We start from the raw sequence: 24,445 nt of genomic DNA on the forward strand, positions 1-24,445 counted from the left end.
TTTCTGAACGCATATTTAGGAGAGGATAAACCTATTTCTAATAATTTATGATGTAGATCAATACTATAATAAAGAAAGGTGCTTATTCATTAGTTTGGAGTTTGTAAATTTTGCTAAAAGAAAGCAATTGTTAAAGTCTACACAGTCTAGAACATTCTTATAAATTCCAGTTTTAATGTTTTTATCAAAATATGGTTTTCAAGTTTCTTTTTATTGAAGATTTTAATACTGTGATTCAATCATAAGCTAAATTTTATTCACTGTGACATAGTCATTTTACACTGCTTTACAGCATTTTTAAGTGTCTCTGTTTATACTTCTGAAATTATGAAGGTTGCTCAAATATTTTTAATGCTACTTTATACAGACAGATCAGTAAAAAATATTTCTCTAAATTATAAATTTAATCCAATGTCAATCAAATTATGTTGAATCCTTTCATATTTGTTAGGCCTTTCTCATTACTTTTGAGAACTGAATATTTTCTCATAACTTTTTGAAAACTGAATATTTTTATAATGAAATTTTTTATGAATATGTTTCAGGTGATATAGATTAGAACAGAATTTATTGTGAAAAATTTTCCAGAGATTAAGGTGGGGGTGTGGACTGAAAAATTTTAGATGATTCACACACCTCAAAAATTTGTTTCCTCATAACTTTCAGAATAGTGAGCATTTTTTTAATGAATTTTTCTGCAAATACTTTTCAGATGATGTAGATTATGGTTATATTAGAATTTGTTGGGAAAATTTGGGGGGAAGGGAGGTGGGAAGGAAGAGGAGTTTTGAATAATTCATATACCTTAATGACTTTGTTTCCTCATAACTTTCATGCTTTGTTGATGTAGAAGACAATTATGTTGAAAAAGAAAAACAGAAAAACTTCTGAAGACTATTCCACTTTCTCTTCTGGAATTTTTTAAATGAATATCTTTTAATAAAATAAAATTCTCCAGAGGTGCTGGTATAATTTCAAGGAAGGAAAAATTTTCTGAGGTGAATTTGTTGGTATGTGTTGTGATGGGAGTTACGACACCCCCTTGCAAGAAATAGACTGGTCCAAGTAAAGTATAAATAGTAATGATCCAAGTGAGTTCAAGGTTCAGAGTTCGGAGTTGAGTGAAGTTTGCTTTAGTTTACACTGAAGTAGGATGGTGTCATTTGGTTAGTTCATGAAGGCATATTGTTTGTTGCTTTATGAAGAGATTTGTTAGTTCGTTACATTGTTTTTACTGTTGTTTTGTTATCTTATTTATTGTACTTAACAAAGTATGTTACAGCATTTGGCGATGAGGGTTTTGAAGCTCACATAGGTTATTTAACAATTTGTTCGTGATACAACTTGTTAAATAATGGAAGACCTATTCGCTTCCATAGTACAGTTGCAAAAGCAACAGCAAGAACAGCAACAGGAATTGCAGAAGCAACTTTTACAGCAACAACTATAACAACAACAATTATTGGAGCTATATTCAAACTAATTCAAAAATGAGGAAACCTATGTTAAGAAAAACAGTGAAATCTGCTTGTAGTGCAATGGGGGAGAAATTACATTTCATAGGTGAAATGTGTGACTAATGTCACATTTTGAGGAAAAACATGCACGGTAGAAGTCTTTGTTGTTAAAAATGCAACCGATCTGTTTAGTACCAATTGGTTAGAATTATTCAATTTATGGGACCTCCCCATAAATCTCTATTGTAAAAACGTAAATGGTTGTCCCTCTAAATATAATTTGTCTGAAGAGTTAAAGAGAAAATTTTTGAAAATGTTTCTGCATATACTCTCAGACAAACTAGGTCTATGCACAAAGACTGAAGCATGTTTTGAATTAGATGATAGCATTACACCTGTGTTCAAGCCTAATAGGATAGTGCCTTTTGTGGCAATAAAGCAAGTGGACGATGAGTTGGACAGATTTGAAAAAAACCGGAAGCATTGAAAAAGTGGATTACATGAATGGGCAGCTCTGATTGTATGTATAAAAAAGAAAAATAACAAAATTAGGTAGTGTGCTGATTTTTTGACCAGTTTAAATGACTGTTTAAAAAATTAAAAGTTAACCATTATCCACTGCTGACCCTAGAAGATATTTTTACAAAACTAAACAGAAAAAAGATATTTTCGAAACTCAATCTGTCTGACTCGTCTTCAAATCAAAGTAGATAAAAAATGGTCAAAGTTGTTAATGGTCACACACAGAGGTCTATACTAATACAATAGACTACCTTTTAAACTGAAGGTAGCACCTGCAATATTTCAACAGGTGATGGACCTGATGTTGGCAGACTGTCAATTTGTTATTCCTTACCTTGATGATGTGTTCATCAAAAGCCAATCACGGAATAAGCATATCAAATACGTGAAGTGTGTCTTTAAAAAATTTAAGGATTATGGTTTCACAATCAGTGAAGAGAAGTGTGAATTCTTTTTGCCTAAAATCAAATACCTAGGTCAAATCATAGATAAGAATGGAAGACGTTCTGACCTGTCAAGGACAGACACAATCAGGTTAATTCCCAAGAGCATGAAACCATGAGAAGAGACTGTGACAGCATCATTGCAGTCAGTAAATGAAGTAAGAAGTATTGTGTGTAGTATAATCTAGGAACTGCCGGTGACAGCACATGATATAAAAATGAAATCCGTACAGGATAGGTACATTACAAGAATGAAGGAAACATTGAAAAATAAGCATGATAAAAATACAAATTCAAATAATTTCTCACTATGCAACGATGTTTTAATGTATGGCAGAGTGTAGTAGTACCAAGTGCACTACAGAAACGAGTATTGCAATAATTCCACTGTGGGCACTTGGGAATTTCCAGAATGAAAGCTATAATGAGGAGCTTTGTATATTGGCTGATTATGGAGAGGGAAATTGAGAAATTAGTGAAAGCATGTAGAGGTTGTGCATTGACAACCAAAGCACTACCAGTAAAATACCAATTGTGGCTGGAGACTGAAAGACCATGGTCCAGGATACATATCAACTATGCTGGACCAGTGAACGGCACATACTATCTAATCATCGTGGATAGCTATACAAAGTGGCCAGAGGTATGCAGATGTAATAAACCTACAGCAAAGACAACAGTAATGTTCCTACTCAAATTATTTGCTCGGTACAGTGTTTCAGACATGTTAGTTTCAGATAATGGAACACAATTCACAGGATATGAATTAAGAAATTTCTGCAAAATATATGCCATAAAGCACATCTTTACCCTGCCGTACCACCCAAGGTCAAATGGGCAGGTGGAAAGATTTGTCAACATGTTCAAAAGAGCTCAAAGAAAAGCTAGGAGCAAGCTAGATAATGATGAGGCACTAACAAAATTTTGAGAGTATATAGAATAAAGCCAAATCCAAATACTAATTCAGGAAAGTCACCTGCAGAGTTAATGTTCGCGCATAAAATAAAATCGATCCTCGATAAATTATTGCCAGGAAAAAACACATATAAAAGAAAGACAAAAAATACATTTGAAGGAAATACAAGAAATATTACAAAACATTTTGAAGTAGGACAGACACAGTCATTGAGAAGGTCTTGTTTCACCAGTTTAGTTGGTGACCTCACTATTGCCAGAGACTCAAAAAACAAAAAAAGTGCTAAGTCCTGGGGTCGATTTGCTCGACTAAAGGCAGTGCTCCAGCATGGCCGCAGTCAATTGACTGAAACAAGTAAAAGAGTAAGAGAGTACATTCTGTATAGTGGTTGACATTAGGAAGGGAATCCAGCCATAGAAATCATGCCAAAACAGACACTGATGCATGATGCAGTTTTTGGTCCTGTCGGATCCAATCAAACTGTTCAACCCACATCAGCAAGGAAGATAGACATTAAATGATGATGATGATGATGATGATGATATGTTTGTGTGGATGTATAAGTGTGTGTGTGTGTGTGTGTGTGTGTGTGTGTGTGTACATGCCTTGAGTTAGGAGTAAATAACTGAGTCAGTCTTTGGATGATTGCTATTTGCTGAAAGTGTAGCTGTAATATATATTTAATTATTATACACAGTCATATATTAACTGCAGTATCATAGAAATATGAAGGAATATGGAGAAAAAAATTCATATTTTGCTCCATAAAATAAAATATAATAAAATGCAATATGAATATTGAATAAAGTACCATACAAACTGTTAGTGAAAATTTCTGAAAAGGAATATATTCTGAATTATTGTAGAAAGCCCCTCAGCCAAGTTTTCCCAATTGTTGTCATTTTAAATAAATATTTAACAACACATGTCTAAGAAGAAAGTACTCAAGTTTTCATATAGTTATTTTATAGCATTCCTGGTAATTTGTATGGGGTGGAGGTGGGGGGAGGAGGATTAAATATAAATTAGACAACATTCTTGTCCACATATTATTATTATTATTATTATTATTATTATTATTATTATTATTATAGCATGATGATATGTATAATGCATAGAATTATGACTTGTCTCCTACCATTCGGAATTAAACAGCAAGATTTCGGAAAATGTCCCCAGAGATAAAAAGCTGTCAATCAACAAAAAATTGCACATGTTTCAGACTTCGTTTGCATAAATGAACAAACGTCATTTCACACACACACACACACACACACACACACACACACACACACACACACACACAGAAAGAGAGACAGATAGATAGATAATAAGTATTTGTGATTTTATGTGTGTATATATGTGAATACATCTGTGTATGTAAACATATGTATGTACATATTGATAAATAGATAGATATATCAATATAGCATTTGTGATTTTATATAATGTGTGTATGCATATATGTATGTATGTGTTTGTGTGTGTGTATACACAGACACACACACATATATATGATAGAAATTACTTGTGATTCCAGCATGTTTTGTTAATTCGGTTTCTGATGGGGTGGGGCTGAGGGATATAAAAATTATTGCAATTCACTTTTCAGAAAATAAATAAATAAATAAATAAACAAAATTTACAGATGTGAAAAAAAAAAAACAAAAAAACTAGGGGATGAGGTTGGGATACATTTATGCTCAATGGATGTCATTAGCAATGAACTAATTTGAAACTATTTAATTGTAGTATTTTCCACATATCAGCAAAATCTAGCCAAGAAAAGATTACCTCCATCACGACGGCAGTGGCTGTGGTAGTTAAAGTATCAGCGAAAGTGGTGGTTGGTTGGGCGATTATTGTTGCATTGGTTAGGAAGAGTGCTAGGAGAAGCAGAGTAACTACAGAAGAAAACGAGGAAGCAAAATGGCTGGAAGCTAGTGAAAGTAAAGGCAATATTTGATAGCAATAATTTCCATAATGGATATCCTGAATGACAGAAATACTAACAGCGATTACAACAATGAAGATGATGATGATAATAATAATAATAATAATAATAATAATGAACTGTGTCAATGACTAAAAGAATGGCAATATTGCTATTGATGCTTTTAATAGCTACCAAATTTGATCTCTTCAACGATGACTATGCCAAGGAGGAAAACTAAAATGTTTTCCTTTTCCCTCTCCATAACTGCTTTATCTTTGTGAGGGTCATGGTGTAGTTATTGAACAGATCAAATTGAAATTACATTTAGATTTCATACATCTCAATGTATGTGTGTGTGTGTGTGTATATATATATATATATATATATATATATATATATATATATATATATATATACACACACATACATAGGGTGGGGCAGAGAGGACAAGCGTTTTTGAAAAAATTCACAATATCATGAATTTTAGCTGCAAGCAAATTTTATTGACATCAGTGTGTTCATATTGAAAACAACATCCATCATATGGTGTCCATTTTCATTGATGCATTTCTGAAGGTGTTCTTGGAAGTTGGCCTCTACTCTTTCCAGCATTGCTCTGTGCATAGTCCCATGGTTTCAGCTGTTGCCCAATGACCAATTTGTATGGGTGGAAATGCAGGTCTTCATGCAAAATAGGCCTTACTGATTGATTACCGATGCCAACTGGTGTCACATAAAAAGTACTGATGCTGGTGCCACATAAAAAGCACTGGCACAGGTGCCACATTAAAAGCACTTGTGTTGGTGCCACATTAAAAGCACTGATGCTGGTGCCATATAAAAAGCACCCAGTACACTCTGTAAAGTGGTTGGCATTAGGGGGAGTATCCAGCTGTGGAAGCCATGATGCCTCAGCAGACAGCTGGTGTCTTGTGTGGCTTCCTGGCCTTACCAGCTTTTGTCAAACCATCCAACTCATGCCAGTATGAAAAAATAGATGTTAATTGACAATGAGGAGGATTATTCTAGGGTGGCATGGATTGGAAAGGTCATTGCCACTCTCTTTGAATGGTGTGAGGGCAACATTTCATTTGTTTCATTTTGAATCTGGTTTCCTAAGACCAACCATTTTACTGAGTGCAATAGGTGCATTTTATCGTGGCACCAGCACTAGTGAGGTTAAGAGTGAGAAAATGATAGCTAGAAAGAGGTGGATAATGGTGAGAGTGAATGATGAATTAGATGCCAAGTGACTGGGGAAGTGGGATATAGGTAGAGAGTATGGGTGTATACAGCTATGATGAGGTTTCTGCTCTCAAGATGGTGAGAGAGCTAGGGTGATAAGGATAAGAAAGAGAGATGGAGTGTTGGACAGAAGGGCACACAGATTCCATAGCATCTGTAGTTAACAATGAAGGTAACATACAGTGAAGTGAAGAGATCCACTGCTACCCTTGGTCACATTGGCAGCATTGTACAGTGAGGGTGAGAAGGGGAAAGAGTAATAAAGGTAAGAGTGATACAGACATGGATGATAGGTGAATGATAAGAGGAAGGTGGGATAACAGAGACAAGGAATTATGTATTTTTATGGTCATTATCATTTAACGTGTGTTTTCCATGCTGGCATGGGTTGGATGGTTTGACTGAAAACTGGTAAACTGGGGAGCTGCACCAGGTTTCAATCTGATTTGGCAAGGTCCCTATGGCTGGATGCCCTTCCTAACACCAACCACTCCATGAGTGTAGTGGGTGTGTTTTTATGTGCCAGTTGCATATCACTGGCATCTGCCACAACTATGATCTCACTTGGCTTGACAGGTCTTCTCAAGCACAGAATATTACCAAAGGTCTCAATCACTTGTCACTACCTCTGTGAGGCCCAACATTCAAATGGTGCTTTTTACGTGCCACCAGCATGAGTACCAGTTATGGAACACTGGCAACGACCACAGATTCACTGTTTTACTACTGATCTTCAAATCCATTTTGCAAGATTATGATATACATTCAGTTATCCAAATCCATTGCAAATATCTTTCCTGCTGACTGTACTGTCGTTGAAGTTAAAACCAAATCTGGTAAGGTTCAAATTTAGAAATAATTCCTGCTTTTAAACTTCATAGTTGTTAATGTTCTTCATACAGCTATGGATCCAATAGTATTGATTTCACAATGTTGGTGGTCCTACTGCTGCTACTAGGGTTTAACCTTCTGTAGCATTAAGAGATTAGATTTACTAACATAACTGATTACTAAAATGTATTTATTAATAATCATAATTATCGTTACTGATATATATATATATATATATAATTACTTTTTGTGTAGTTTTTTGACAATTTAAGTATGATAAACTTCTGAGCAACTTCTACTTCTATGAAACTAGAGACATAGTTTAAATTTGTCATGGATAAATAAATAAAAGAGTTTCATTAAAAAAAACAAAACATTACTTCAAATCTAATTTCATCTAAAATATGTTGCTTATGTAAGCCGGCTGTTAGATGATGATGATGATGATCATCATCATCATCATCGTCGTTTAACGTCTGCTTTCCATGCTAGCATGGGTTGGACAATTTCACTGAGGACTGCTGAAACCGGATGGCAACACCAGGCTCCAATCTGATTTGGCAGAGTTTCTACAGCTGGATGCCCTTCCTAACGCCAACCACTCAGAGAGTGTAGTGGGTGCTTTTACGTGTCACCTGCACGAAGGCCAGTCAGGCAGTACTGGCAACGGCCATGCTCAAAATGGTGTATTTTATGTGCCACCCACACAAGAGCCAGTCCCGGGGCACTGGCAACGATCTCGCTCGAAAATCCTATGCAGGCCAGTCAGGCGGTACTGGCAACAGCCACGCTCAAAATGGTGTATTTTATGTGCCACCCACACAAGAGCCAGTCCAGGGGCACTGGCAACGATCTCGCTCGAAAATCCTTACACATGTCACGGGCACAAGTGCCAGAAAGGCGACACTGGGCACAGGTGCTATCCCGATTTCGCTTTCACTTGCCCCAATAAGTCTTCGCAAGCTGAGTTTCGTGTCCAATGAAGGAGACGACATTGGCACGGGTGCCAGTTGTCAAATTTAGTCTGAATTCACTTGCCTCAACAAGTCTTCGCAAGCGGAGTTTAGTGTCTAATGTAGAAAAGGTACGCATAAATGATGATGATGGAAAAAAATGTAGGAAAGGTATGCAGAAGTGACGATGATGGAAAAAAATGATGTATTACGGAAAATATCTGATTATTTGAAACCAAAATCTTTATTTTGTTTCAAATACATTGGATGCCCTGGTGACAAGGGAGATAATCATTTCTCAGATTAGATTTTTAAACTGAACAAGGGAGAAGATACATAAAACATGCAATTTTTTCTTCTTACTAGGCGTAGGAGTGGTTGTGTGGTAAGTAGCTTGCTTATCAACCACATGGTTCTGGGTTCAGTCACACTGCGTGGCATATTGAGCAAATGTCTTCTACTATAGCCTCAGGCTGACCAAAGCCTTGTGAGTGGATTTGGTAGATGGAAACTGAAAGACACCCGTCGTATATATATATATATATATATATGTGTGTGTGTGTCTGTGTCTGTGTTTGTTCCCCCAACATTGCTTGACAACCGATGCTGGTGTGTTTACATCCCTGTAACTTAGCTGTTCGGCAAAAGAGACTGACAGAATAAGTACTAGGCTTCCAAAGAATAAGTCCTGGGGTCGATTTGCTCAACTAGAGGCGGTGCTCCAGCATGGCCGCAGTCAAAAGACTGAAACAAGTAAAAGAGTAAAAGAGTTACTCATAATAAAGATTTTAAAATTTCTAGTCAAGTAATCATGTATAGTGACATTTCATTCTAATTAGAAATTTTCCGTATAACAATACCTGAGTCTTTAGCATTTAAACTGGTCATATCTGGCCCAAATATTCTACCTGTTTTATATTCAAACCAGCAAGATCTGGCCTCTCACACCTACCCTAAATGTTGTTCTAAAAATAAACAGTCATGCCTTCGAAATCTCGAAGCTACAAGATAGTGTATGTTTGAAACAATATGAATAAATAAGCATTGCATTTGACAGAGTTATCCAAATGCTAATGGGTTGAACTAAATTAACCCTTTAGCATTAAAACCAGCCATATCTGATCCAAATATTCTACCTGCTTTATGTTCAAATCAGCTAGATCTAGTCTTTCACACCTACTCTACAATGTCATTCAAAAAATAAAGAAATACATCATTGAAATCTCATAGCTATAAGATTATGCATGATAAATTCAACACAATATGAATAAATGAACATTACATTTGACAGAGGAATCTGAATGCTAAGGTGTTAAACATTCTACAAAGCAAAATGTTTCTTGTAGGTGGCAAATAATTATAGTTTAGAAGACATTCATGGAATGTGTTTTCTTTTCTTTTTCTCCATAGATGATGATCATCTTTATTGTTTTACATTTACTTTCCATGCTAGCGTGGGTTGGATGGGTCATCAAAGCCCAAGTTGATTTTCATCTGGTGTTATTGCCCTTGATCAGAGGACCCTGTCTTGCTTGTATGCTTAAGTTTTGGCATATTTTTTCAGCTGGATACCATTCCTATCACCAGTGTTTTATATCATATACCATGACATTTGGAAATCTATTTCAAGCCAGTCCATTTCTGTTTCAGTCATTGGGCTGTGACCAAGCTGGGGCAATGCCCTAAAGGGTTTAGTCCAACAAATTGACTCCAGTACTTATATATATATGATAAGCTTCTATGCATAGGCCATCAAACAAATTCACTTACAAGGCATTAGTCAGTGCAGGGTTATAGTAGAGACACTTGCCCAAGGTACCATGCAGTGAGACTGAACCTGATACCACATGACTGCAAAAGTGATCTTGACCACACAGTCATGAACTCTATCATTGTGTCCAATGAATAAGAACATTTCCTATATATGTCCCTACTTAAACATGAATGTTTCATTAGAACAAACTATATTGTAGTAGTTACCATGAGAGAAACTCTCAAATTGGCTGTTGGTGCAAAATGCACTCGTGTTTAAAAAATGGATAGCAGGGAAATAAATCCCCACCATCTCCAGCGTTGAGACTACCAGCTCACATGACTTTGGCATTCTTTGTCCTCATCAATGATGAATGCTCAACCACTAGAGATAGCAGCAACTTATCTCCTTGCCAGCAATATATAGAAGAACAGTGCCAGAACAGGTACTGGTGTCACTATTAGCCAGTTAGTTTGTTGAAATATATATATTAGTGACAGAGGCAGTTTTAATACTGAGAGATAATATTTATCCCCACTTGAATGTGGATGTTTTGTTAGAACAAACTATACTGTGGTAGATATCATGAGAGAAACTATTTTACTGGCTTTTAGTGCAAAATGCACTCTTGTTTACATCACTAGCAGGGAGATAAATCCCTGCCATCTCCAGTACTGAGACCACCAGATCACATGATTTCAACTTTGTTTGATCTTGTCAAGGATGGACACTTGATCACGAGGGACAGCAGCAACTCATCTCCTTGCCTGTGATGTATAGAATGACAGTGCTAGAACAGGCGCTGATATCATGACAAACCAATGTTCTTACTCTTCACTGTCAACACAGACAAATCACCCAGAGCTCAGCCACTGTTTTCTATTTTCTCTCTACTACAGTAATTCCTAACATGGAGCATATGTCCCACTGGTGGGTTCTGGGAAAATTGTGCTGAGGCATGATGCCATAGTCGCCAGACACAAGTTTCTCTTTAAAGTGATTCACTTTTTTTTTTTTCTTAGTCAAGAACCATAAAAGCACCCATGTAGTGCCATGTAAAAGTACCCAGCACACTCTGTAAATTGATTGGTGTTAAGAAGGGCATCCAGTTGTAGAAACCATGCCAAATCAGACTGGAGTCTGGTGCAGCTCTCCAGCTTGTCAGCTCTGGTTAAACTATCCAACCCATGCCAGCATGGGCAATGGATGTTAAATGATAATGATGATGATGATGATGATAATGATGATGAATAATGTGCTTTTTTTTGTACACAGTACTTAATAAAAGAATTTTCAGTAGAATTTCTTTTTTATTAAATAATTGTGATAAAATGCTGAAAATAAAGTTGGTTTTTGACAACCGCCAGTGGAGCATACATTTTTGTGGAAAGTTATAGTGGGGACCAGGGGAAAATAGGTTGGGGGACACTGTTCTGCTGCTTAAGTTTTTTGGCCATCAGGTTTGCCAAATTCTTTAGTCTTTATGAAGGTGCAGGTTTAGATGTGAGTTGCAGCATGGATAAGTGGGCATTAAAACAATGATGGTGATGATGAATGGCCAAATGCACAGACTTTAGAACAAAAAGTATTCTATCCAAATTGAGCTCTCATACTTGGCATGGCACTAATTTTGATGACCAGCATAGGCAAGATTCTTAAGATAGAAAATTGTTGTGCTTTTTCTCACTTCTACTTTTATGATAAATTCTGGCCTTTTGAATTTTCTACACACCAACCTCATCTTGAACTTATGCAATACATTGGCTTCTCTGCTGGTAATCCTAATGTGTGTCTTTTTCTATAAACCCCAGCTTAAATATTACATGCAGTCACTTACTCCAAGGACCTCTGCTCTATGGGTTTTCCATTCCTTCTTAGATCTTCCTTACATTATGCAAACCTCCAACTCATCAAGCTCCATATAGCATAGAATAAACAGGCCTATTTCCCTCGACATCTCCATGAAGCAAAACCTCTCCTTCTTGGACATGATAAAATAACAATGCACAAAGAAATATCCATATGCATACCATTTCATCATATCTCATTGTCCATATCACAAAATGGTTTGTTTTGTTGGGTGAGGAGTGTGGGGGGGGGGGACAGTTCTTGGAGTTTTTTTTTTCTTTGCTTGTTTATTTTTTGTTTCTTTCCCCCGTATAATTTTGTGTAAGAACCGCAAAATGGCTTTTCATATAATTTTGCAATGTTTATGACTCCTTAAATTGAGATGTTCTAACTTCTAAGAAATATTCAATGTAATCTCAGATTTAACAACAATATATTTTAAAAAAATCATAAAACTTTACATCAAAAAATAGTAACCAGAAAAGCTAGATTTTTTTTTTCAGCTTTCTTTTTTGTTAGTTTCTTTATTTTTTTTTCTTGGTCTTTTATTTTCTTGTGGTTGATATTATTGAAAATATGTTTGCAACACTTACTTTTTGTACTTCACATGTTTCTCTTTGGTAAGGGAAGATTTTTATTTATTTATTTTTTTTTTGCTTGGCAGTTAGTTTTTGGTTTTATAGAAAGAGGAAAAGGCTTTATAGTTCCTTCAGCTGCTGTGCTATCAAAGAGTAGTAAGAAATATTTCCCCATTTAAATAATATCTAGGGAAAAAACTGAGATTAGAATCAGTTCTCAAAAAAATAAAAACAAAAATAAAATAGATTATAAACACACTTGTATACTTTGTGTGTGTGTGTGTGTGTGTGTGTGTGTGTGTATGTGTGTAGTGCTTTTGTGTGTGTCCACATATTTGACTGATTATATTCAAATTCCCATTTCCATATGCACACAGAAAACATATACAGTTGTGTGGTTTTGTGTATATGTACATAAGTATATTATATATATATATGTGTGTGTGTGTGTGTGTGTGTGTATGTATGTATATTGGCACAGGTGTGGTTGTGTGGATAAGAAGTTTGCTTCCTAACCATATCCTCTTAGGTTCCGTTCCACAGTCTGACACCTTGGAAAAGTGTCTTCTACTTTTACTGCTGGGCTGACCAAAAGCCTTGTGAATGGATTTGGTAGATGGAAACTGTTGTATGTATGTGTGTGTATATCATCATCATCATCATCGTCGTTTAACATCCGCTTTCCATGCTAGCATGGGTTGGACGATTTGACTGAGGACTGGTGAAACCAGATGGCTACACCAGGCTCCAATCTGATTTGGCAGGGTTTCTACAGCTGGATGCCCTTCCTAACGCCAACCACTCTGAGAGTGTAGTGGGTGCTTTTATGTGCCACAGGCATGAGGGCCAGTCAGGCGGTACTGGCAACAGCCACGCTCGAAATGGTGTATTTTACGTGCCACCTGCACAGGAGCCAGTCCATCAGCACTGGCAACGATCTCGCTTGAATGTCTTTTATACATATATATATATATATATGTATATGCATGTATTTTTGTGTTTGTTGCCTAAACCCCTGCTCCCTACACACACACACGCACTTGACAACTGATGTTGGTTTGTTTATATCCTCATCACTTAGCAATTCAGCAAAAGAGACTGATGACAGAATAAGTACCAGACTGAAAAATAAGTCCTGGGATTGATTTGTTTGACTAAACCCTTCAAGGCTATGCCCCAGCATGGCCAGAGTCCAATGATTAAACAAGTGAATGATAAACAGCTATTAATATCAATTATAAACAACATCCAGTTGTGAAATTTCAGCTGAATAATATTTAAACTTGGCCCCCCTCTTGGCACAACTACCTCTCGATTACTATTTTATAAAGCTCCTATAAAGTGGAATGGTGGGGAATGAAGACTTCTGCGATTAGAACAATTGCAGATGTTTTGCTCTTACTTACCATTGATATGTGGAAGCGCAATGGCCCAGTGGTTAGGGCAGCGGACTCGCAGTCATAGGATCGCGGTTTCGATTCCCAGACCAGGCGTTGTGAGTGTTTATTGAGCGAAAATACCCAAAGTTCCATGAGGCTCCGGCAGGGGATGGTGGCGAACCCTGCTGTACTCTTTCACCACAACTTTCTCTCACTCTTTCTTCCTGTTTCTGTTGTACCTGTATTTCAAAGGGTCAGCTTTGTCACACTGTGTCACGCTGAATATCCCCGAGAACTACGTTAAGAGTACACGTGTCTGTGGAGTGCTCAGCCACTTGCACGTTAATTTCATGAGCAGGTTGTTCCATTGATCGGATCAACTGGAACCCTCGACGTTGTAAGCGACGGAGTGCCAACAACAACAACCATTGATATATAAATTCTTCACTTCATTGAGGAAAACAGTGAAATAATTGAATCATCATTGTTTAATGTCAACTGTTTCATGCTTGAATGGGTCAAGTGGAATTTGTTGAGGCAGATTTTTGATGGCCGGACACAGCTTCTGCTACTAACCCTTATCCGTTTGTAACCCAGGTAATATTTTCTCCATAGCCAGACATGCTTTACATGGAAAACTGGGAACAAACACCTCTCTATCTTTCTATGACTGTAATGCTCATTTACAACAATCATGTGATGTCTAGATGAGGATACACATGAACACACACACACATACATATATTATCATCAACATTTAACATCCATTTCAATGCTGGTAGGGGTTGCACCAGTTTCCATAGTTTATTTGGCTTGGTTTCAACAGCCCATCCTAATGCCATCCACTTTACAGAGTGTACTAGATGCTCTTTTATGTGGCACTTTAGTTTTACGTTCTCAATTCTGTTGTGGTGGGTGGGTCATATATATATATCTGCACACAACAGGTTTTTTTCAGTTTCTGTCTACAAAATCAACTCAGAAAGCTTTGAATGGCCTGGGGCTGTAGTAAAAAAAACAAATGCTTGCCCAAGATGCCATGTAATGGGACTGAACCCAGGACCATGTGGTTGGGAAGCCAGCTTCTTAGCTACACTACCACACCTGTACCTAAAACCATAAAATAATATTATATCACCCCCCCCCCCCCCTTCTAAACAAAGCACAGAAAAGGATTATGCAAAAAAGTGTTCTGACAGATTACATCAACTTTTTGAAATTAGGATCATCAATATAATTTATGCCTCTTGTAATATTGAACAAAAAAAAAAAAATACTGCAGTAGATGTATAAAACCTCTTTTTAGATTTTTATTCCTACACCATCATTGTTATCAGTTGACATCCCTTTGTCCATGCTAGTATGTGTTGGATGGTTTGACATGGAACCAAAGAAGACATTTGGGATTGGTGCAACGCTCTAGCTCAACCACTTCAAAGTGTACTGGCTGCTTTTTAGAGGCCTCTGTGTGTGTATGTGTAGGCATGACTGTGTGGTAAGTAGGTTGCTTCCCAACCACATGGTTCCAGGTTCTGGGTCCAGACCCACTGCATTACATCTTGGGCAAATGTCTTCTACTATAACCTTCAGCTGACCAAAGCCTTGTGTGTGGATTTGGTAGATGGAAACTGAAAGAAGCCCATCATATATATATGTGTGTGTATGTATGTATGTGTGTCTTTGTGTCTGTGTTTGTCCCCATCACCGCTTGACAACTGGTATTGGTTTGTTTACACCCCCATAACTTAGCAGTTCAGTGAAAGGAGTCCAATAGAATAAGTACCAAGCCTAAAAAAAAAATAATTACTGGTGTCATGCCCCAGCATGACCACAGTCTAATGACTGAAACTGATAAAAGATATATATTTGCATGTGTGTATGTGTTGGGTTGTCCAGAAAGTTCATGCTGATTTTTAAAGGAAAGAAAAAGGTCAATAAATACTTGCCATTACATTTTTAATCAACCAAATATGAACCATTTTGTTGCATAGTGCGTTTCCATCTTTCCTTTAACTTGAAAATACCCTCTTCCGAGAATTGAGGTGGTTTCATGGCAAAGAATTCATCAAGGTATCTTTTTACGTCACTCAAGGAATTGAAATTTTTACCATTAAGACTATTCTGCAGAGACTTGAATAAGTGGAAATCCGAAGGAGCAATATCTGGTGAATATGGAGGGTGGGGTAACACATCCCAGCTGAGATGCAGCAATTTTTGTTTGGTTCCCAAAGAAACGTGCAGTCTTGCATTATCATGTTGGAAAACAACACCCTTCCTGTTGGCCAATTCTGGACGTTTCTCTTGGATTGCTACTTTTAACTCGTCCAGTTGTGTGCAGTATTTCTAAGAATTAATTGTCTGGTTACTTGGGAGAAGCTCATAGTACAGTATTCCTTTCCAATCCCACCAGACACAAAGCAAGACTTTTTTAAGGTGAAGACCCGCTTTTGGGGTGGCTAAGGGTGGCTCATGTCGCTTACTCCAGGATGGCTTTCTCTGAACATTTCGGTAGATAATCCATTTCTTATCACCTGTCACAATTTGCTTTAAAAAAGGTATGTTTTCATTTCTTTTATGAAGCAAATCACAGATGGAAAGCGATCCAAATGGTTCTTCTCACTCAACTCATGTGGTACCCAAACATTGTAGTGATTTGTGTACCCAAGCTTTACCAGGTGCTCATGAACGACAGATTTTTATAGGTTGAGGCTTTCTGTCAGTTCTCAGGTTGTGCAATGTGGGTTATTCTCAATTAATGACTTGATTTGGTCATCATCTGTAGTGGATGGTCTGCCTAATTGCTCTTTATCAATAAGGCTACAATCTCCAGCTCGGAACCTTGCAAACCACTTCCGTACAGTTCTTTCGGTTAAAGAAACATCACCGTAAACTGTGCATATTTCTTTGGCTGCTTGTGAGGCATTTTTCCCTTTACGGAAAAAGAAAAGCATCAAGTGTCGAAAATGAACTTTCTTATCTTCCATTTTAAAGGGTTACAGAATTAACACAGGTTATAGGAACAGAAACCTTCTTCCACGAAAAGATAGCTTAAACTATGCTCTAAATGGAAGTGTAGTCAAATCCTATTTTATGGACTCAACCATGTTCTAAAATAAGTCGAAAGGTAAACTACTATAAATCGGCACAAACTTTCCGGACAACCCAATATTTGTTTTCTGCTGTTGCACAATGTCACCTTCATACAAGCAATGTCATCTACTTCCAACCTTACATGAAAACATATCCAGCCATGGTGAAATATCACCTTGCTTGGAAAACAAGTGAGGGTTGGTGACAGGAAGAGCATCCATCCATAAGAAATGTGCCTTAATAACTTACATCTGACCTATGCAAGCACAGAAAAGTAAATGTTAAAAAACAATGATGATTATGTAAACCAAAATTTGTTTCAAGAATTTCTCAGTTACTACACACAAACCACCTGTAACTGTTTTCTACAACATATTTGTAGTATAATCTTTCTAAGAGATAGACTAATCAACTAGGTTATATGTATTCAAATTATTTCAACAAAAAGACTCATGCCACAACAGGATTGAGATCCTCAAACTAAGGTACAACATAAAAAGCACTGGTTCTGGTGTCACTTAAAAGGCACTGGTGATGGTACCACACAAAAAGCACTGGTTCTGGTGCTACATAAAAGGTACTGGTGATGGTGCCATGTAAAAAGCATTGGTTCTGGTGCCACTTAAAAGGCACTGGTGATGGTGTCACGTAAAAAGCACCCAGTACGCTCTGCAGACTGGTTGAGTATTAGAAAGGGCATCCAGCCATAGAAACCAAGCCAAAGCAGTCTACAGGATTTGCTGTGACCCCTGGCCTTGCCAGTTCCTGTCAAGCTGTCCAACCCATGCTAGAATGGAAAACAGACATTAAATTTTGATGATGACTATTGTGATGTCTGATTCTCGATTGCAGTTCAAAAGCTCAGAATCTTGTTTTACCTAGGAAATATTCTTCAATATCATATTTCCTTTCATTAAGACAATTTAGAGCCTGAACCTATCAGTGTATGACTACTGGTATACAGATGAAAAAGTGAGTGCAATGCTCACTTTCGAACTGAGAGTGTAAAGATGGATGAAATGTCACTAAGCATTTTGCCTGGTGTACTAATGATTCTGCCAGCTCGCTTGCCTTAATAATTATAATAATGGTTTCAAATTTTGGCACAATGCCAGCAATTTCAGGAGGAAGGGTTAAGTCAATTACATCAACTTCAGTGCTCAACTGGTATGTATTTTATTCACCCCAAAAAGAAGAAAGGCAAAGTCGACTCATACATTTTTATTAACCTGGAACATTTGCCTTTACATATATATTACACACAATAGAACAGCATTGAAGAGATATTGAATAGAATAAGTACAAGTTTTAATTGTATAATATGGTAAATACTAATACTTTTTAATTTTGGCACAAGGCCAGCAATTTTGAGGGGTGGAAGAAGTCGAATACATTGACTTCAGTGCTCAACTAATACCTGTTCTTACAACCTCTAAAGGATGGAACAAATTAATTAGAAGGAATGAGAATGCCTATCACAAAGCTGACTGACATAGCTTTGAGTAGCACCTCTGGGAGTTCAAAATCTTAGGTTTTTTTTTTATAACACCCAACAGAGTTTCAAGAATATTTGACCAGGCATTTTTGCAGGAATATTCCAGCTCATTTCATTACACACCAGCCAATTTGATTGACTGAGCCATTTTTAAGTAGACATTAATACCTTTTATGGTGACACATTTAATTTTTCAAAACTGGCCTCGCTTTTCATGGCAGTGTTGTGCTAAGCTGTAGTCCTGAGCTGGTGAACCTGAGCATGATGGTTCAAAACTCAGCAGGAATCTTGCTACAAGTTGAATGAACCTAAATTTTCAAACATGCATTTCATATCTATTACCATGTAGAGTCTACACAGACATAATAGAATTATATTTACCAGTAAATGCTAACCCTGGCAATTACTTTATACTTAGATGTCTTCTTGAATAAATTGCTTCCATGTCACTAATTATTTAGACTTATTTCCAATGGCATCAGCTATGCATCGTGGGGAATTAACCATAATTATTTTGATTCATTATCTGAGAGATATCGCACAGTTTACCATTATGGAATGTACAAAACAGAAACCTAGTCTTAATCCCGGCAGCTTACATTTTCAGTTAGAATACTTGAGCTGTTACTATCTTTATTTATTTATTCATTCATACATTCAATCATTATTTTTCTGAAACATTCTCAAGAACATATTATTGTCTTATTTAATTGAATCTCAAGATATTATTAGAGTTGGATTTAATTGGAACTCGTACTACACTAATTACTGTGGAGTGTATTTTCAACATAAGATATTAGATTTTTGTTGTTGTTTTTGCTTTGTTTTCGCTGTTGTTGTTTGTTTTTGTTTTATTTGTTGTTGTTTTTGCTTTGTCTTCGCTGTTGTTGTTTGTTTTTGTTTTATTTCTACTACTCCATCCCCTTCTTTTGTTTCAGCTTCTATTCATGTTTTACTATATCCAGACATTTCTTTCGACAACTCTCTATGACTACTACTCCATAGTTTTTTTGTTTTTCTTTCTAAGCAATCTATCATTCTGATTGTACATTCCTGAACAATAATGGCTTCTGTTAAAGTTTAAAACCAGTCACAGAGAGAGAGAGAGAGAGAGAGAGAGAGAGCAGAGACAGAGTTAGACAGATAGGGAATATCACAAAAATACATCTATTTTTTCAATTTTGTTTTTAAATAAATTTTAAGCAATATTTCAATTTAAAAGGAAAAGAAAAAAATTTATATATCTTTCAATAATTCCAAAATAAAATTGGCAGTGGTGAAGATGTAGAGGATGAGAAACAATAAAATATCAAATAGTAAGATATTTTAATTACTTCTCTGAAGCTTCATATATCTCTGGCATTGGATAGCTTACAAGAAAATTGAAAATGTATGTTTACTGACACTCCAAATAGGCATGTTGTGAAAGAAAGGGAACTGTAGATGCTGGAATGGGAGAAGCAGATTTTTAGCACTGCTTTTACTTTCTACCTTTCTAGAGAAAGTATGTCAATGTTGTTTCTGTCTGAACCAATTCACCACAAAAATCTTTCCCTAATACAATTATTATATCAGCTTTTATCAACTATTAGGATATTAGGGTGCAATCATAATAAATTGAATTGAAGTAGATTGAATTAAATTAAGATATGAAATTGAATTTTAAAATTATCTCTACCAAGTGTTTGTGCCTGGGGGTTATAAAATAATAATAATAATAGTAACAACAACAATAATACAATAATAATAATATATTGTGCCCATGCACAATGACACACAAAATATTAATTTTTTATTTATTCAGATTTAAAGTAATTTCTGTGAGTGGATACATACATGTATGTGTAAAATACAGGTATTTAATCAGGTATCAATTTTGACAAAATAAACTGTGATAATTGGATTCTTTTCCTAAAATGTTTAATTTAGTTTAGTTTATTTGCCTCAGATCATGTCATGCTGAAGATTTCAAATAAGAATGAAATGGCCACTACACATGATTACCTTTGACTAGAAATTTTAAGATCTTTGTAATGAGTAAGCAAAAGAAAAAAAAATTACATATGTATATTCTATACATCTTCTTTGTTCTTCAGTTTAAAATTCAAATTTCTATTCCCACCAAGATTTATCAGAAATAATTATCTCCCTTAACAATAGCTCTCCATCAAGGCACACCATGTGTTTGACATTTAAATTAACTAAAGCAATTGGAAATGAATTACTGCAAAGTCATTCAGTTTGCTTTTGATGTTGTACAACAGTTAACATTGTAATTCTTCTCCTTCTAGGTCAGCAAAATGCATACCCAGATGGAACACCACCGGAATAATATTCAGAAACACCATACTGAAGAAATGAACAAAATTATTGAAAAGGTAACCATAGTTAGGCCAATGAATCAACTCCTCTTTTTCACTATAAATTTAGGAATTATGAAGCATTTTGAAGTTTTAGTTTCTCTTGCGTCCTTGAGTACATTAGGGAGCAAGCAAGCTGACGCCATTGGTTTCTGTTGGCTATGGTTTTAATCTACATCAAGTCATGTGATATTGGCCTCTCTCATATCATTTATGAATGTTCTGCACCATGTAATTTCTTTTTCCCTTTGGTGGTGTCCATTTAAAAGCTGTTTTAGAATGGCTTTGTTTTGGTAGCCAGAGTATGTGACCTGCTAGTTTTAATTTATGTTCTTTGATAATGTTTTCACTAAGAGGGCTTGTGTTGACTCATTGGTTATGTGCCCTTGCCAGTATGTTCTCAGAATCCTTCTCAAGCATTTCTGGTGGAACACATTCAGCTATCTGTTAATTTCCATGGTACTCTTGTGTGTCTCTCTGGCTTAGTTCATTGAACTATGCTATTGTTAGTGAGCATGCCTAAAATTATTTAAGCAAGACATCTTGGTTAAATTAAGAGTAACAATCATCATTTCATGTTAGCTTTCCATGCTGGCATGTGTTCTGTGGGTCTTGGAAGTCCTAGTTGGTTATTACAGGTGTGGTTATGTGACTGAGAAGCTTGCTTCCCACCATGTCTTGAGTTCAGTTCCACTGCAAGACACCTTGGGCATGAGTCTTCTACTATAGCCTCGGGTCAATGAAAGTCTTGTGAGTGGATTTGATAGACGGAAATTGAAAGAAGCCTGTCATGTATGTGTATGTATGTATGTGTGTGTGTGTGTGTGTGTTTTTATGTGTGCTATTGTTTTGACATCATGTGAAGATTGTAAACAAGTATCACCATCACACAAGTAATGTTGTTTGTTTCTAGTCTTCCAATGAAAAACATGTCTGACAATGGGGAAATATCACCTTGCTTGGAAGTAGGTGAAGGTCAGCAATAGGAAGGGCATTGGGCTGTAAAAGCACTGCTTCAACAGATTCCATATGACCCAAGCAAGCATGGAAAATTGGATGTTAAACAATGAGAAGGATGATGATGTATGCCTTCTTTGATGGATCAGAGCAAAAGTCTCTCTCATAAGTTTCATTTTTGGCATGGTTTCTGCAGCTGGGTGCTGTTCCTGTCACCAACCACTTTACAGAGTGCACTGGAAGCATTTAATCGTGGTATAATCCCTAAGGAAATTACTATACATAAAAGCATTACTGAAGGGCTTTATCAACCCTCGTGTCTCCACTTGCTGGCCGACTACTTTGCAGATTGTCCTGGATAGATTCTATACTGGCACCAACACTAGTGGGATTATTGTGTACCCCATAAGCTAAGACATGTTTGTTCAATCAGGGCTATGTAGCTGAGGAAGTGAATCGACGAGAGAAAGAGAGAGAGCAATAACAGAAATACCAGGATAGATGGACGAATGAAGGAGGCAAGAGTATGGAGTGAAAGGGATGAAGGAGGAGAGAATTCTGAATGGTATTTGTAATATGAAAATACATATCTTTAATTATTTTACTTGTTTCGATCATTAGACTGCAGCCATGCTGGGGCATCACTTTGAAGAATTTTAGTTGAATGAATCGACCCCAGTACTTATTTTTTTAAGCCTGAAGTTTATTCTGTTGATGTCTTTTGCCGAAGTGCTAAGGTACAGGGAGGTAAACATATCAAAACCAGTTGTCAAACGGTGGTTGGGGACAAACAGACACAAAGCCACACACACATAGCTATATACACACACACATACACACAAAGGTTTCTTTCAGTTCCCAAATCCACTCACAAGGCTTTGGTCAGCCTGAGGCTACATTAGAAGACATTTGCCCAAGGCGGCATGCTATGAGACTGAACTTGGCACCATATGGTTGGGAAGCAAACTTCTTACAACACAGCCATGCCTGCACCTATATATAATATTATATTAAGTAATAAGTAATTGAAAAAAATTATATAGTATTTAAATGTTTTCACCAACACTTCTCTTCCTTTCAGACCTCTTCAGAATTAAAGAATTTAGAGAAAGAATTCTCTACAAGGACTCAAATAACTAATACTGTAAGTAAATTTTTTTTTTATTTTTTGCCTTTTACAAGTTTTTCATTGCACTGGAGCACCACCTGAAGTGTTTAGTTTAACAAATCGAATCCCAATACTTATTTTGTTAAGTCAGGTACTCATTCTACCAGTCACTGAAACTTACAAGGATGTAAACAAACCAACACAAAAGCACACACACATATGATGAGCTACCTCAGTTACTACTACCAAATTCACTCACAAGGTATTCACTCACAAAGTATTGCCTTTTGCATTTTTCAATGCAAGAAACCTATTAGGCAGGCTACTGATCAGATGACGAATATTCTCTTGGGGAATTTCTTGCCAAGTTTCATGCAGTAATCTCAAAAGATCTGGTTTTGAGGATGCTTTGTTGTTCTTTTTATGAAGTGTCCTGCCCATTATGCTCCAGAGGTGTTCAATAGGATTCACATCAGGGACTGGTTTGGCCATGGAAGCTTTTTAATGCCATTCTCATCCAACTAATCTTGAGTCTTTTTAGCTGTGTGACAAGGAGCCCCATCTTCCATAAATAAAGAGTCTTCTTTAAACATTTCACCACTGGGAGAAGACTGGCAGGAGTCCTTTCTGCAATATGGACACATATTTATCTGAGTTTATGTTTCCCTCACACTCCATAGCTCTGATTGACCATTGCTCCCTAGACTATCACAGAATAGCCGCTGTGTTTCATTTTTGGCTGCAATCTTTTCATGTCAAATTCGTGATCACAATCTCCAAACCCACACTCGACCACTGGACTCATCAGAGAATATGACAGTGTCCCAAAATGCTAGTGGTTTCTCCACCATCTCACTGACCCAATCTTTTCTCTGCTTGATATTGGCTGATGGAAGAAGTGGCTTCCTTCTTGCTGCTCTGCCATAGTAGCCAAGTTTGTGGTGATATCTGACAGCTGTTTTGGGACTGACATCAACTGGTTCTGCTATGTCAGGGGTCTTGCAACGAGCATTATCCTCTACACTTCTCTTAACAAAGTGAAGGTTCCTGTCAGAGGGCCCTGGTCAACCTGGACAAGGTGATGTTGACTCCTTCCTCTCCCTGGTGAATTGCGCAATCACTCTATTAACTGAAGAAAGAGGGATCTCAAGGTTTTCTGCAATTTTATGCTGACTTGGTTCACCTTCAGATTGACCCACAATACAGCCTCTTTGAAATTCGGTTAATTCCAAGGCTTCTTTTGTATGTGGCATGATTAAACAGTCACATATGGAACCTGAAATATAAAAATGCAAATTAATAAAAAGTACACTACTGCTTGACAACAGGTGCTGGTTTGTCCTCATAACTTAAGCAGTTCAGCAAAAGTAATTGATAAAATATGTACCAGGCTTATAAAAAGTAAAAATGAGTATTAGAGTCAGTTAAATTCTTCAAGGTGGTGTCCCAGCATGGCCATTGTCTAATGGCTGAAAGTAGTAAAAGATAAACGAAAAAAAGATAAAAGAAATATATTTAGCATCTGTTGTTACTGTTGTTGTTAAGCAATTTGGTTAACTCTGTTTAAGAATTTC

At 36.6% G+C, this 24,445-nt stretch overlaps 1 protein-coding gene across 5 annotated transcripts in view; it reads left to right on the plus strand.

The window, feature by feature from the left end:
- Positions 1-24,445, plus strand: part of LOC106883441 (centrosomal protein of 112 kDa) — a 237,973-nt gene that overhangs the window by 144,587 nt on the left and 68,941 nt on the right. For all 5 annotated transcript variants that reach the window (XM_089346986.1, XM_089346987.1, XM_089346988.1 and 2 more), the window contains 2 exons: positions 20,738-20,824; positions 22,845-22,907. In XM_089346986.1, coding sequence (XP_089203112.1) covers positions 20,738-20,824; positions 22,845-22,907 — 150 coding nt within the window. The remainder of the gene's footprint in view (positions 1-20,737; positions 20,825-22,844; positions 22,908-24,445) is intronic.

Source organism: Octopus bimaculoides, chromosome 2 (assembly GCF_046866305.1).
Source record: "Octopus bimaculoides isolate indiv1 chromosome 2, ASM4686630v1, whole genome shotgun sequence".
NCBI lineage: Eukaryota > Metazoa > Mollusca > Cephalopoda > Octopoda > Octopodidae > Octopus > Octopus bimaculoides.